The sequence below is a fragment of the Bison bison genome, unplaced genomic scaffold (genome assembly GCF_000754665.1).
Source record: "Bison bison bison isolate TAMUID 2011002044 unplaced genomic scaffold, Bison_UMD1.0 scf7180017864235, whole genome shotgun sequence".
NCBI classification, from domain to species: Eukaryota; Metazoa; Chordata; class Mammalia; order Artiodactyla; family Bovidae; genus Bison; species Bison bison.
Genome location: NW_011494807.1, coordinates 2,684,329 through 2,699,028, shown reverse-complemented (window position 1 = coordinate 2,699,028; position 14,700 = coordinate 2,684,329). Strand labels below are relative to the sequence as shown.

At 39.7% G+C, this 14,700-nt stretch overlaps 1 protein-coding gene and 1 pseudogene across 2 annotated transcripts in view; both read right to left on the bottom strand.

Annotated features, from left to right (window-relative positions):
- Positions 1 to 3,357: 3,357 nt before the first annotated feature.
- LOC104993162 lies at positions 3,358 to 4,818 on the bottom strand (annotated as a pseudogene). Its single transcript, XR_825800.1, has one exon. The product of XR_825800.1 is annotated as a sentrin-specific protease 8-like (transcript).
- A 2,688-nt stretch (positions 4,819 to 7,506) lies between these two features.
- SNCAIP (synuclein, alpha interacting protein) overlaps positions 7,507 to 14,700 on the bottom strand; it is a 134,265-nt gene continuing 127,071 nt past the window's right edge. Inside the window, exon 13 of the mRNA XM_010846344.1 lies at positions 7,507 to 8,056. Within this exon, the coding sequence (XP_010844646.1) occupies positions 7,972 to 8,056 (85 nt within the window). The 3' untranslated portion in view covers positions 7,507 to 7,971. The remainder of the gene's footprint in view (positions 8,057 to 14,700) is intronic.

Sequence of the window (14,700 nt, the reverse complement as noted above, 5' to 3'; positions counted from 1 at the left end):
CTATGTACACACAATGATTTAGAATTGATTCCAGAAAGTCCCAAATTCATATTAAGAGAAATTGCTCCAGAGGATGTGAAAAGTGTTCTAACAGTCCCCTGGTTTACCAATCAATTTAGACACATAACATATTTAAACATGTTTCCTTTGTACTCTGAGATTCTTCAAAGTTTGAGCAGACTAATAATATCCTGTCATAGTCCGAGTTCCCTGGTACGTGGGGTTTGACCTGGAGATTAGTGGGCAGGAAGTCTCTTATAAATGGTTCTTGGGATTAACAGGGAAGGGGAGTTGGGGGTACAGAATAAGGCAGGGGAAGAAGCTGGGCCAAGCCCATGGGGAGCTCTGGTGCTAGAATGGCTTTTTGGAGTTGTTTCAAGTTGGGTGCAGGGTTGAGTTTATCTATCCCAACACTGAACAGTCCTTAGATACAGGTGCTCTGGAAAGGGGCATGCTCTTGGTCAACGTGTCTCTCTTCAGCTGAGGGCAATCTCCAGAGAGGGCTCATACCTGAGGTGTCTGGCCCAGGAATACTGCCAGCAGCTGGGAGAATAAATCCTCTGTTTCTGAAGGCGGTGCATTACAACATGTTATGAGATTTTGTATGCACAGTTTACCAAACTAGCAAAACCTACTTTAATCCTGAAGCACAGCCAAACATCTAGGCCTAGTGGTGCAGAGAATACAATTTGTGAAATGTTCCTTTATCCCAATGAACTGGATGTATACTCCTTATTTCACATGATGAGTACATCAATTAGTTTTTCTTTTTGGCTAGTACTACCAGAAGCCAGGTTTTCTTTTTGGCTAGTACTACCAGAAGCCAGGCATCAGTGATTTAGTCAATGAAAAGAACTTATTTTGCTCACCTAGGTAATATGCAGGACAGTCCAGGGCTTACATGGTGGCTGTGTCTCTTTCCTTCTCTTTCATCCTTGGCACGTTAACTCTGTTCTCAGGGCTGTGAGGCACTGCTGTACCACAGAGGGAAAAGTACTGAGGCAAAGACAAGTGCCAGACAAATGTCTTCCTTCACACAATTCTCTAAAGCTCCACTTCACCATTTGGAACTTCTCAGGAGGTGCCAATGGTAAAGAATCCATATGCCAATGCAGCAGACACAACAGATGCGGTTTCTATCGGGTGGAGAAGGTCCCCTGGAGGAGGAAATGGCAACGCACTCCAGGATTCCTGCCTGGGAAATCCCACGGACAGAGGAGCCTGGTGGGCTACAGGCCACTGGGTAGCAAAGGGTCGGACATGACTACGCACCCACGCATGCACGCTTGATTTCTACTGACGCTTCATTGGCTAGAACAGAGTCACATGGTCATTCCTAACTTCACAGGCATCAGGGAAAGTAATTTTACTGCAGCACGTTTGACTTCTCTTAATTAGGAAAAAGGGAGAAAGGATACTGAGACGGGAATAGTCTTGCCACAAAAAAATAGTTTAACTTCTTCATTCCTTGTTCCTGTCGTTGGCTGAACGACTCCAGGAACTCATTCCACAGAAAGAACAAAAAAAAATATTTATAAAATACAAGTAAGACGACAACACAACAGATTGCTATACTTTTCAAATTTAAGTTTAACTCACATTTTGCACATTACATCAAAAGCAACTATGCATATATTACCATAGATTTATGGTTGTAGTTCCACTGTTAGGGACAGAGCTGTGCATGTGATAGGTATCAGTGTGTGTTGTGTAAACAAAGGAACATGTCTTGCACACGATACAGCACTGTACTGGGGAGTGAGCTCATAAAACACACGCATCTTGCTGGCATGTTATGGGGAGGCCCTGCAGTGGTGGTTGGGGGACTGGGTTTCAGTCTTTGCTTCAATGTGTTTTATCTTGGTGATTGCCACTGCCAGATGGGTAGCTTTCTGATGATTTGATTTCTATAAACAAGGATTTTAGGAAATTAGGGGAAATAATTCAAAAGCTAGCCACATTATGATTAAGCACACAGGGCAAAGACCCCATCCTTTATGGAAAAGTTATTGTTCTGTCTTCTATGTGAATCAGAAAAGAAGCCTTGCTTTCTATAATTATATGATTTATAAATTTCCTACATAGGCAACTATAGTATTGAATCTGATTTTCAGTTTACAGGCATATTAAACCTAAGAGTGCAAGGACCCCGGTGATACTTCCCTAGACCTAATAATCTTTTCTCCATACCTATCCCAGGTGTAGGGGTATGTCATTCTTTCCCTCTCCTTGAGGAAGGGTCTTTTTCTGTCAACTTATCTTCTCAAATATTGTCTCAATAGATAGTACAGAGCATCCATAACAAAATTAAAAATGGAGGCCATCGTAAATGCCAGAAGGAAGATTTTGCATTTCGAGTATGCTCGTAGTTGAGGCCAATACTGACGGTGCCCAATGACACTTTGGTAGTAAGGCACTGGTTTCAAAACTTGACTGCACTTTTGGACTTTTGGAGTCCAGGGGGAGATTTTATAAATGCTGATGCTTGGTTCTATCCAAGAAGTTGGATTTGTTACGAGGTTTGGTTTGGGCAGCAGATTTTGAAAAGCTTCCCCACGTGATTCTAAAGTGCAGCAAAAACTACTGCGATAAATGAATGAGAAGACTCTTTTCTGTAGGTCCCTCTAAATACAGTTTGGTAGACTTCTGTCTCCTTGTATGGCCCGCTACAGTTGATACAGACTTCTGGGTCTCTTTTAACTCAAGGAGAGTGCCTAGCACAGGGCTTGATTCTTGGCATGGATCAGTCATAGATTGTTGACTACTCAGCATCTAGAAGGATGAGTGTTCTACTGATATGCTGAGGTGAAGGGAGAGGTGATTACTTTTCATTGAAAACACGGGTCCAACACATTTCTACTTACTGCAGTTTCTTTGCCAGGTTTCTTCCAAGGAAGGTCATACATAAAGGGCTTTGAGATCTTGAGAATTGAGGGTAGAGAAGAGAGAAGAAAAGGGTGAGAAGATGACAGTAAAGAGGAAGGAGAGACAGCAAGGGAGGAACTGGAGAGAAAAAGAGGATAAGAAATGGGCAGAATATGATGAATGTGGGAGAAGTGAGAAGAAGAGAACAGTATTGAAAAGTTGCTAGTAGATAGTCACTAGCCACCGTCTATGAGAGGTGGTTCTACTGAGATCAACAACAAAGACGACTGAGATCAACAAATTTATGGTCTCATTAGGAGACACAAATGAAATGCTTGAAAAGTTACAGAAAGCTATGCAATTGTTAAAGAATAATGTGTGACCAGAAGATAACACATAGATAGATCAACAAATGAGAGTTACGGGCAACGGAGAGCACAAACTCCATTTTATGTGGGGAATCTGTATCAATCCTGTTGTAATAAATTCCTTTTTTTTTTTTTTTTTGGAAGGAACAGCATTTCATTTTACTCTTGGTTCCACATTTCAAAAATTACACTGTCTGCATTTTGAATTAAGTGAAAGAGTTAAGAAAGGTCACTTTTTCTCCTTTGTATCTCAAAAATAAATGAACTTTGACTAAGTTTCAGATGCAAAACAAGAGGTCCACTACAGGCATTAATTTTAACAAAGTTATTTAAGATTCCCCCTTTCTTAAAGTGCTCCAGGAATTAGATGGGTGACTATGGGCTAACACCATCTTTATCAAGTATTGGCAAAGGTTATAGCTGGGAAAGCCTTTGCTTATTGAATGGAAGAGGAGGTATCACAGAATTGAGTAACTGATAAAACTTCAATCTTGAATTAGGTTAGGTCTTGATCTGCTTCCAGCTAGTTGATCTCTTGAAATATGTGGGCTGTGCAGTAAGTTTTTGGTTGCTGTATGATTTTCTTCTTGCTTCTAAATTTCACATATTCTCAATTTGTTTTACAGGTCAACCTTTTTTCTTTGGACTAAACCAATGTGGATAAGGGAGCCCAAAAGGGAATTAATCAGTTTTGGTGCATATTTTGAAGACATCGTCACAGAACATATTGCTCTGAAGTTAGGGTTAAAGTGATACTTTGCATTAGGATAATGTGGAGGACAACATTCTCTCAGGAGAAAGTAAGCATTCTAAGCTTTCCTCTCCTAGGCATCTTCCCTCAGGCACTGAGACTGCAGCCATCCAATTCATGGGGACAGGCAGAAAGAGACTTCAAAAGTCAAATATATTTCCACAGCTAATTTTTAGCAAGTCTGGCAATGAGATCTTTCCATTCTTCTCTCTTCTTTGTGATGTATGTAGGAGTGAGTAGCTGCAGTAGTGATTGTGGCTGTTGTCTAAAGAAGTTCTGACACAGGCCTCAGTGTTACAGATCACATACATCCCACAGTCATAGCTGTTTTGTTGAGCAGGGGCTTTCTCTTCCACAAAGGCCAGTTTGTTTCCTTTTCTGCCTAAGAAAGCCTCTAGTTTCTCTGCTACCTGTTTTGCATGGAATGAGTTACTACTACCGTAAGAATCATAATGAAAAAAGCCATTTTTATCTTGCAGATATACCAACAAGCTCCAGTGGGTTCCCCCAGCTGTGTGGTTGGAATTATCATTGATGGCTAAAAATATAACTCTCTTATTGGGGAGGTCCAAGGGTTCAAGGAACATGGCGATTTCTGCTGGGTTGCCAGTGCAACTTGATGAACTGAGTAACTTCGGGGCTGATGAAACAGACGTGGTCAGAGCAGTCATGAAATTGACTGTTGGCAAAGTACTCAAAGGCAAACCCAATAACATGGTCATTGAGCCAGCTTGGAGGATCCAGTAGTGAGACGTCTGATTGCCGCAGTAGACTGTCCATGTAACTCGAGACTACTGGGTCCATCTTGTACTGACCAGGGCTGCTCAGAAATTCCAGAAGCTGCTTCGGGCCTCACCACCCCTACCAGCCTCCAAGCAGCTCTATACTGGCCAGAAAAGCCAATAAATTCCTTTTTCTTACTTTGCTTTATCAAGTTAACATTAAGCTTATAGGAGGCTACTGAAGAAATAATATTTAACCCATCTTTCATCAGCGAGTCTTTCAGGGAAATTATTTAAATATCTACTTTATATTCATTTCCTCCAGCCTGTACCAACCAGGATGTGGTTTATGAATATTCACTTTGAGAAAACAAACTTCTAAGAATACACTTCTTTAAGATACCCTTTCCAGAGTCTCCCCACACTCCCAACGCCATGATATACATCTAGAACTTTCTTATTAGGGTGGAGGTCTTGACACAAGTTTTTGTGAGACTAAATAATGGGAATTCAATCCATTCATAGTGGTGAAGGTTTGGTATCTTGTTATCTTTTCTAACAAACGTTCTTAATTTGATGTGTTGAACTTTGGCAGTACAAGTCCCTTTAGTGACATAAAAGCAGCCAGACTTTAAAAGATGCTGACAGATGTTGTGATAGTTTTTTTTACAGCAGAGCTGAGTTCCCTGCATGTAATTAGGCATGCAGATAGAGCTTCATTCGTTTTACTAGTCCGATGGGAGGGAGGGAGTGGGGGCTGGGGCCCCAAAGCTGTGCTTACTAAAATCAAACACTCTTCAACATGGAAGTGTGTCTTGATTTCTATAAGGATATAAAGAGTTTGTGTCTTCAGTTTTAAAATTCTGCACAAAACTAAGTTTGTGGTAAGGAAAACATCATGTCTACTAATTTCAAGCACACATAACTCACCCATGTCATAAGGAACTTGGACAGTAAAGATATTGTACACGTGTGATTTAAGACCAACATTTTTAGTGTCCTAGAAACATCGTTAAACATAGCATGCATTGTCTCACGATCTGGCTCATCTGAATCCGTTCGACTTGCCTATTTTACCTTTTTTAAAAAAATTCTTTGTTCTTCTGTCGTTAGTACTGTGGTATCTAAAATGATAGTTTCAACAAACAATCAGATTGCCAGAATGTTCTAGGTCAAGGTAGCATCTCTTTCTTTCAAACTCCTCACATTTCCTTTGCTATGTTTAATTGGAAACTCTGTGTCTGGCTCATAAAATCTCTGCAGAATGTCCAGCCCCCTTCAACTTTTGAGTTTAAAAACACAGCCTAAGAACAAAATGGGGGCCTCTGCAAGTGCACGGGAGGGTGGGCAGAGAGAGCACTCTCTGGATCTCCTTCCTTTGTAGACCCCTTTCGAGGGATAAGTCCTGAAGGTTGGCTCACTTATGATTCCAGGATCACCTCCTCTGCACTGAACAGAAAGCACAGGAATCCACTTCTCACGTACGCCTGCCATATATTCTCGGTTAGAATCTTACACACTAGGACAGAGCAGTGAAATGTGAGGAAGCAAACGAACAGGGCACGTGAGGTCAAGGGCCACAGTCAGAATAGGGCATTTCATTGGAGGAGAAGACAATGTGGGGAAACGTAGAACCACACGCAGCACCAGGCTCTCACAGGACATGAATGACAGTGTAGACTAGCTGACATTCACAGACACACTGCTCTATAAGTTGGAAGGAACCTACCTCCTAGATGGGTATGCCAGTCTCCTCCTTTCTCCAGATTTATTAAGGAGGCAGTGTCCCTTGCCCAAGACTAACAGGGTGTCCAGGACCAGAGCCAACACCACAGCACCATAAGCTTCCTGTGTGCTAGTCCAGTGGTCCATGCACTAAGAAGACAGTGTTGTGCAGGACAGACGGACAGTGAAGTGAGGACAATGAACAAACGTGTACCAAAGCCAAGTCTGCTATTGCTAGTGGTGGTGCCTTGGACACGGAATTTATACTTTCTGAAGTTTAATTTTCTAATCTATAAAATGAAAGTCATAATACCTTCACATAAGCATGGCTGGTACATAAGGCACTTAACCATTACCTCCTTCTCCTAAACTTCATTGCATGTCATCAAGCCCAAGTTTGTTGAATGACCCACCTTTTCAAAATTGCCTGTTAATTCAGTACCTTGACCTATTTTGCCCAGCAGGACACAGAATGGTCCACAGTTGATGGCAGAAACATTGCTAGTAATTGCTAATAGCATACACTGCTCCTTCCTTCTGATAAGAATACATACTACTTTCAAACTAAAACTTGACAGGCCTCTTACAGACCATGCCAACGCTTTGAAAATAAAACTCTTGAAGTTGCAACAGAAATACATTTTCACACGATAGGACAAAACCATCTGGAACTTACTCTTACATGGATTCAAAGAGCTGCATCAACAATAGGGCTGTTATGAACTCAGGCTCCACACTGTCTCCTAAAGGGATTAGACAGGCCTCATCATGTGTTAGAGGCAGAAAAAAAGAGACCCAAGAAGGGGCTAAATCCTTAGCTGTCATTAGTATTTTCTCTTGTCAACACTGAGATTTGAAAAGACAGAAGGAATTGACTTACTTTATATACCCGTTTGATCCTTTAGTACTTTAGTGAAAAGTAGAATGTTTTATTTTACCCCTATGGGAAAGCAGCTCAACTGGGCAGTTTGTTCCTGAAATAAAATACCAGCAGTCAAAATATGCTTAAAGCCCCTTAGAAATCAGAACATCACAGACTTATTAGAAAGTAAGTGCCCCAAGCTTACAGGTGGTTGTTAACATTGTTTTATTTCCTTTATACAAAAAGTAGAAACGACAGAAAAAAACACTCGACAGAAAACAATAGCACTGACCTGGTCTCCCGGAGAAGCTGAGCCCAAATTGCCCATATTATGGGGAAAGGGAGGTTCAACCAGCATCAGCAAACACCCATGCAACTGATGAGACAAAGTGGTGTCAGTGGCTGGTGGATGTCCTGTGGGGAGGTTGAATCAATCTTAAAAAACATACATTTGCCCAATCATGCTTTCAAACTGCATCTCTTTAAAAACAAGTTATATATACAAATATCACCCAAAAATGTGTCTTATATATGCTAGTGCTATAAATTTAAGGCATCCTAATCGTCTGGTCTTCTGCTGGTGAGGCATTGTTCTCATGATTCTATTTCCACAGAGGACAGTCCAGAAATTTCCAATGGTGTCCAAAGGGCAGCAATGAGAGATAATAAAAAAGTGATTTATAAGAAGAGTTCTTTTGATTCTGGCTCAGCAACATGCTTTATACTGTAGGATTTCTTCATTTTTCTACTGATGTCATCATGCCTAAGTGGAAGACAAACCACAAGGCCAAAATTAGATAAAACTATGGTCAGGTTACAATACAATGCCACTAAACAGCTCACCCAAAATGGAAATTATCCTCACACAAACCACACTGAAGAACACTTCATTCCAGAATGAAAATTATTTTTTTTTTCATATAAACCACTCTTTAAATAAAAGGAATGGTCATGTAATAACATACTATATGGATACTTTAAAATTTGGCCCCGGAAGTAATTACTCAATCATGCCGATTGGAATCCAAGTAAAATTCTACAGTCAAATGAATTTTATCAGTCAAACAAAACAGGAAGAGTAGTACTGCTTGTTAAATTGAAACAAGAGATATTTATATTTTATTCATGGGGTTCACTGGTGACACTTTTTATTCTCCAGTAAGCTTGAGTATTAATAGTTTAAAGGAAATGCTTTTGCTCTGGGTGTGTGATTACTGAGTAGTAGCACGGTGGAAAACCACAAGTAGGTATATCTATAGGAAAAAGAAGAGCCTAGGGAACAACAGAGCTGTTTTCCCTTCAATACGCAATACCTTGTAAATCTATGGAAAGAAGTACCAGCTCAAGTCTGGGAACAGTTTTGCTTTTTATGTGAATTTCCCCTGGGAAGAAGCACTCATTTTCATTGAAATATTAGTCCCATTCTGGGTGTAAAATCTCCCAGACAGGAGTTATCTTCTGAGTGTGAGCAAGTGTGCATCCTACTAAATTCCTTCTTGTTGCTACGACAGACAAAAACAAACTGTTTCTGGGAATGGTACTTGCTCACATGAGGCCACATTTGACTGGAGAACTCCAAGCATGGCTTTATGGCCCTCAAAATCACGCTTGCTTACAAAGATTATGTAGTTTATTCTTAGACTGGTTAATAACAATCATCATCACTGTCTGAAAGTTGTAATTTTTATTTTTATTTAAAGTTCATCTGAACAGAACTTTAGAGAGATGTTCACGGGAAAGAAAGGGAAGAGTGTGAAAGAAAAACCTGGTTGGTTAAAAGATGTTCTAGGAACTTCCAATTAAGCATGATAGACTGACTATATAGTATTAATCATCCCTTTCTTACAAAAGAACATGCAAATGAATAAAAAAGGCACCAACCTAAATGAATAAGGGAAATGGAAGAGGAGATGATAACACACACAAACTGCCAATAACATTTCAGAAACAGGAAAATGGATGAACATGTGGAATTGATTTAGCAGAGCAGGCAGGAAAAGCAGAAATCTAAGCCTACAGTCAGGGAACCCAACAAACTGATGTTCATGATACAGGAACTAGAAACCCTATGTACTTCTGAAAGTCGCAGTGGGTGCTGTGTGAGTGCTGAAAATAGGAAGACTATTTTAAAACTTTTTGGAAGTACCAGTTCATACCTAGATTACCTTCCTGACCTAATGCAGCCGGGTGACTGTCCCTTTCCCAATGTGAAGAGAGACTGCAGGTTACAATTTGCAAGGCATGGACCAGGGAGATTCTAAATTCAGCTGAAGGGGTGAAAACCATAGGATTAGGTGAAAGTTATAAAACACAATTGTCAACCTATCCCCTGTTACTTTAACCCAAAGATTCCTGGAAGGTAGGTTAATAGATCCTAGGAGGAGACTGGAGTTTCCTTATCTTGAGAAGTCAACTGCCAAAAGAAAAGTCCTACAAATACTGACAGTGAGTTTCCCAGCCCAAGAGCCTAGTACTTAACCAGTCTGTGTGATGCAATATCTACCAGTCAACAAGCCAGAGCTTCTGTTCAGTTTTAGTGTCTTATTCTTAAATACGAATGAGTTAGGGATCACCAGATGTTTGAGAAGAGTGCTACTATGACAGACAGAGACCAGGATAAATAGAGAAACAGCAGTCAAAGTGAGTAGAGATGATATAAGGGGTGATAAGAACTTCAAAAAATTGTAACAAGAAAAACTGAGGAAAATGTTTGCTATTTGTATCACAAAGAGCTAATTTTTATAATTTATAATACATAAAGAGCTGCTACAAATCAACAAGAAAAACCAGAATCTCAACAAAAATGTAGAATTAAAAATAATACATTTATACAAATAAAGAATACATATCTATGTAAAAGAATGAAGAAGCTCTCTTTAATGAATACATAAAGACCTCTAAAATGATAGATAAAAAAAGCAAGAAGCAAGACTATGTGTAAAGGATGCCATCTTTATTGTAAAAAGGAAGGAAAGATAAACATATACATTTGTATTTGTATTTGAGTATAAAATTTAAATAAGTCTTGCATACTTAGTGCTATGAAAAAAAAAGAGAAAACCAATAAAATGCTACTGAATATTAACACAATAATCAAAGAAATAAAAAGTTAGAAATTGAAAAGTAAAGTTGAGTAAATATCCTAGAAATAATTTTTAGAAAAAGCAAAAGTATGGATAAAAATAGGAGAAATATAGTTAGACAATACTTAGAAAAATAGAAAAAATAGTTAGAAAAGGATCAGTTCAGTGTGTTGAACATCAGATTAACAGTATTTCCAGAAAAATGAACAGAAAAGCAGTAGGGGATAAAATTTTCAAAGAAATTGTACAAAAACACTTCCAGTACCAAAGCACATAGATAGAATAGAATCATGGCAAAGTACCATGAAATCAAAATACTGGAGATAAAGAGAAAAATCATAAAAGCTTCCAACGGATTAGAAATTAGGGAGAAGCTGAGCTTCTTGACAGACACATTAGAAGCAAGAGGAAAATGAAATAATCTATTCAAGATTCTAAGGGAAAATAGTTTCCTGTCAAGAGTTCTATACCCAGCCAAATAGTGCTAATCCATATGAGGGCAAAATGAAGCTATTTTCAGGCAGGCAAGGCCTCAAAACCTTTAGCATCCCTTCACCTCCACAGGATGCAAATTGTCTTTACCAAAGAAAACATACAGACTGACAAAAAGGGAAAAGACAGATTCAGGAAATCACAGGGGAAAAGCCAAAGGCAATTCCCAGGATAATGTATATAACAAACTGCAGGGTTACAGCTGTGTAGCACTGCCAGATAGCAGCAATCTAGACTGGGGCAAAGGAAAGATGGTGTCTCCATGAATAGACTGAACAGAGAGGTACCTGATTTGTCTGAATGCACTGAAAGAAGGGTTTTTGTCTCTAGCAGAGTGTTCAGAAATTACATACTTAAAAATCAAAATTATTATATTCAAGGAAAACAAAGTTACATAAATAAATGTAACAATAGTACATTGCACATATCCACTGTGGTAACTATTTAGACAGCCATAATAATAATAAAAGGTTAGTTTTCATTCCAATCCCAAAGAAAGGCAATGCCAAAGAATGCTCAAACTACCGCACAATTGCACTCATCTCACACACTAGTAAAGTAATGCTCAAAATTCTCCAAGCCAGGCTTCAGCAATATGTGAACCATGAACTTCCAAATGTTCAAGATGGTTTCAGAAAAGGCAGAGGAACCAGAGATCAAATTGCCAACATCTGTTGGACCATGGAAAAAGCAAGAGAGTTCCAGAAAATCATCTATTTCTGCTTTATTGACTATGCCAAAGCCTTTGACTGTGTGGATCACAATAAACTGGAAAATTCTTCAAGAGATGGGAATACCAGACCACCTGACCTACCTCTTGAGAAACCTATATGCAGGTCAGGAAGCAACAGTTAGAACTGGACATGGAACAACAGACTGGTTCCAAATAGGAAAAGGAGTATGTCAAGGCTATATATTGTCACCCTGCTTATTTAACTTATATGCAGAGTACATCATGAGAAACGCTGGGCTGGAAGAAGCACAAGCTGGAATCAAGATTTCTGGGAGAAATATCAATAACCTCAGATAAGCAGATGACACTATCCTTATGGCAGAAAGTGAAGAAGAACTACAAAGCCTCTTGATGAAAGTGAAAAAGGAGAGTGAAAAAGTTGGCTTAAAGCTCAACATTCAGAAAATGAAGATCATGACATCTGGTCCCATCACTTCATGGGAAATAGATGGGGAAACAGTGGAAACAGTGTCAGACTTTATTTTTTTGTGCTCTAAAATCACTGGAGATGGTGATTGTAGCCATGAAATTAAAAGACGCTTACTCCTTGGAAGGAAAGTTATGACCAACCTAGACAGCATATTCAAAAGAAGAGACATTACTTTGCCAACAAAGGTCCATCTAGTCAAGGCTATGGTTTTTTCTGTGGTCATATATGGATGTGAGATTTGGGCTGTGAAGAAAGCTGAGTGCCGAAGAATTGATGTTTTTGAACTGTGGTGTTGGAGAAGACTCTTGAGAGTCCCTTGGACTGCAAGGAGATCCAACCAATCCATTCTAAATGAGATCAGTCCTGGGTGTTCATTGGAGGGACTGATGCTAAAGCTGAAACTCCAGTACTTTGGCCACCTCACGCGAAGAGTTGACTCATTGGAAAAGACTCTGATGCTGGGAGGGATTGGGGGCAGGAGGAGAAGGGGACGACAGAGGATGAGATGGCTGGATGGCATCACTGACTCGATGGACGTGAATCTGAGTGAACTCCAGGAATTGGTGATAGACAGGGAGGCCTGGCGTGCTGCGATTCATGGGGTAGCAAAGAGTCGGACATGACTGAGTGACTGAACTGAACTGAATAATAATAAATGCCAAATACTGATTTAACTCCCAAGAGTGATACAACTATATTGACGGTGGGAAGAGGAAGCAGGTGTGTATATGTGTGTGTGTGTTGAAATGGGGGGCAGTGCTGGTTGCCAAATTTGTCCAAATAGAGCTGGCCAAATTTGGTTCATTGTTGAGAACATGGATTTTGGAACCAAACTGAGCTGAAACCCTGGATACATAATTTATTACCACTGGTACTGTGTAATCTTGGGCAAGATGTATAATTTCTCTGTGTCTTGGTTTCCAATCTGGAAAATCTAGATAAATAATAATATCTACCATATTGTGTCATTCATTGTGAAGATTAAAAGTCAATATGCATGAAGTACCTGGAATATTCTTTGGTACATTGTTAAGTGCTTTATAAGCAGCAGCTATCATTTTTATTTTCTATAGTAAGATGCTGATAGACAGCATAATATCTAAAATTGAAAGTCCATATAAGCGCATTATTGAGAAATATAGAATACTAGTTAAAACACCTAAAAGCAAAGCAAATGTCTGATTCAGGGGAGTAGGAATGAGAACAGGGGAGGTTGGACACATGGACAGCCAGTTTTGGTTATAAGGTGTTACTATCATATGTACCTATAGCACTTGGACAAAAAAATATAAAAATCAATAAAACTTAAAAAAAAAGTCTAAGGATATCATCATAATTTAGACACTGAGGGAGTATTTCTACTTTAATATAAGGGGTGTTGTGTTTAAAGACACTAAAAGCAGTTTGTGCAGAACAAAACCCTACATGATTAGAGTTGAGTCAATACCAAGTAAAATGTTAATTTGAGGCTTTTATCTGAATAATATCAGGATGATTCAAGACTCCCTGAACCCTTCAATTACTTAGTCCTGAATAACCAGTATTCAAATTTTTTTAAAAAAGCAAAAGTGTTTGGGTAATTCTGGCATGAATTATTCAGATAATTTGCTGCTCTTGATTTCATTTTTGGATATAAAATCAAATTCTCTGTGACCAAAATTGGAAAGAAGGCTTAAATTTAAGTAACAGTTTTTCAAGCAATCTAACCTGCTGACTCATCTGTGCCTGGATTCCATATTTCTACAGCCCAGGGTGACTAGACGGCAAGTTATTTTAGAGACTCTGTCTAAAATGGCCCATGAGTATGCACTACATATTCCTACTGATGGCCAAAATAGGCAGACTGACTTAGCTATTTCTGTGATCTCCTTCAGACCTTCACTGAGAGCATATCTATAAATGCCCATCTTCTAAAAAATGAGATTCTGGCTCAAAGAATAAAAATATATACTTGAAATACTCAATATTAAACTTACTGTAGGGGAGTAGACTTGTAATCAAAAGGCCTAGGGCGACCCACTCCAGTACTCTTGCCTGGAAGATCCCAGGGGCGGAGGAGCCTGGTGGGCTGCCGTCCATGGGGTTGCTACGAGTCGGATACGACTGAGCAACTTCACTTTCAGTCTTCACTTTCATGCATTGGAGAAGGACATGGCAACCCATTCCAGTATTCTTGCCTGGAGAATCCCAGGGATGGGGGAGCCTGGTGGGCTGCTGTCTATGGGGTCACACAGAGTCAGACACGACTGAAGCGACTTAGCAGCAGCAGGCTTCTACAGAGCATACCATTCTTTCTTCAGGATGACAGGCTTGCTTGGTCTTTTCTTTTCCCTATCCTTCCTCCTATCCCTCTCTCTAGCTTCCTCTCCTTCATATATCCTAAAGTCCCTACCCTGTGCCAGGCACCAAACTAGACACCGGGGTACAGACTGGGGTATGATGGTGCTACTTAGGGTTACCACTCCCAGGAAGTTCTTACACCTTTCATGGAGTTGACCATGTTTTAACTACATCCTCTCAATTTTCTCTTGATTATTCTCTTGCTAAATGAAGGAACATGCCTTATTCTGGCACGGCAAAATTGCTAACGACAGTATTGAAACAAAGGACACTGGCAATCCAGGGATCTGACATGCAGGAGAGTTGTACAGCTGCACTGTCCTCCAGGT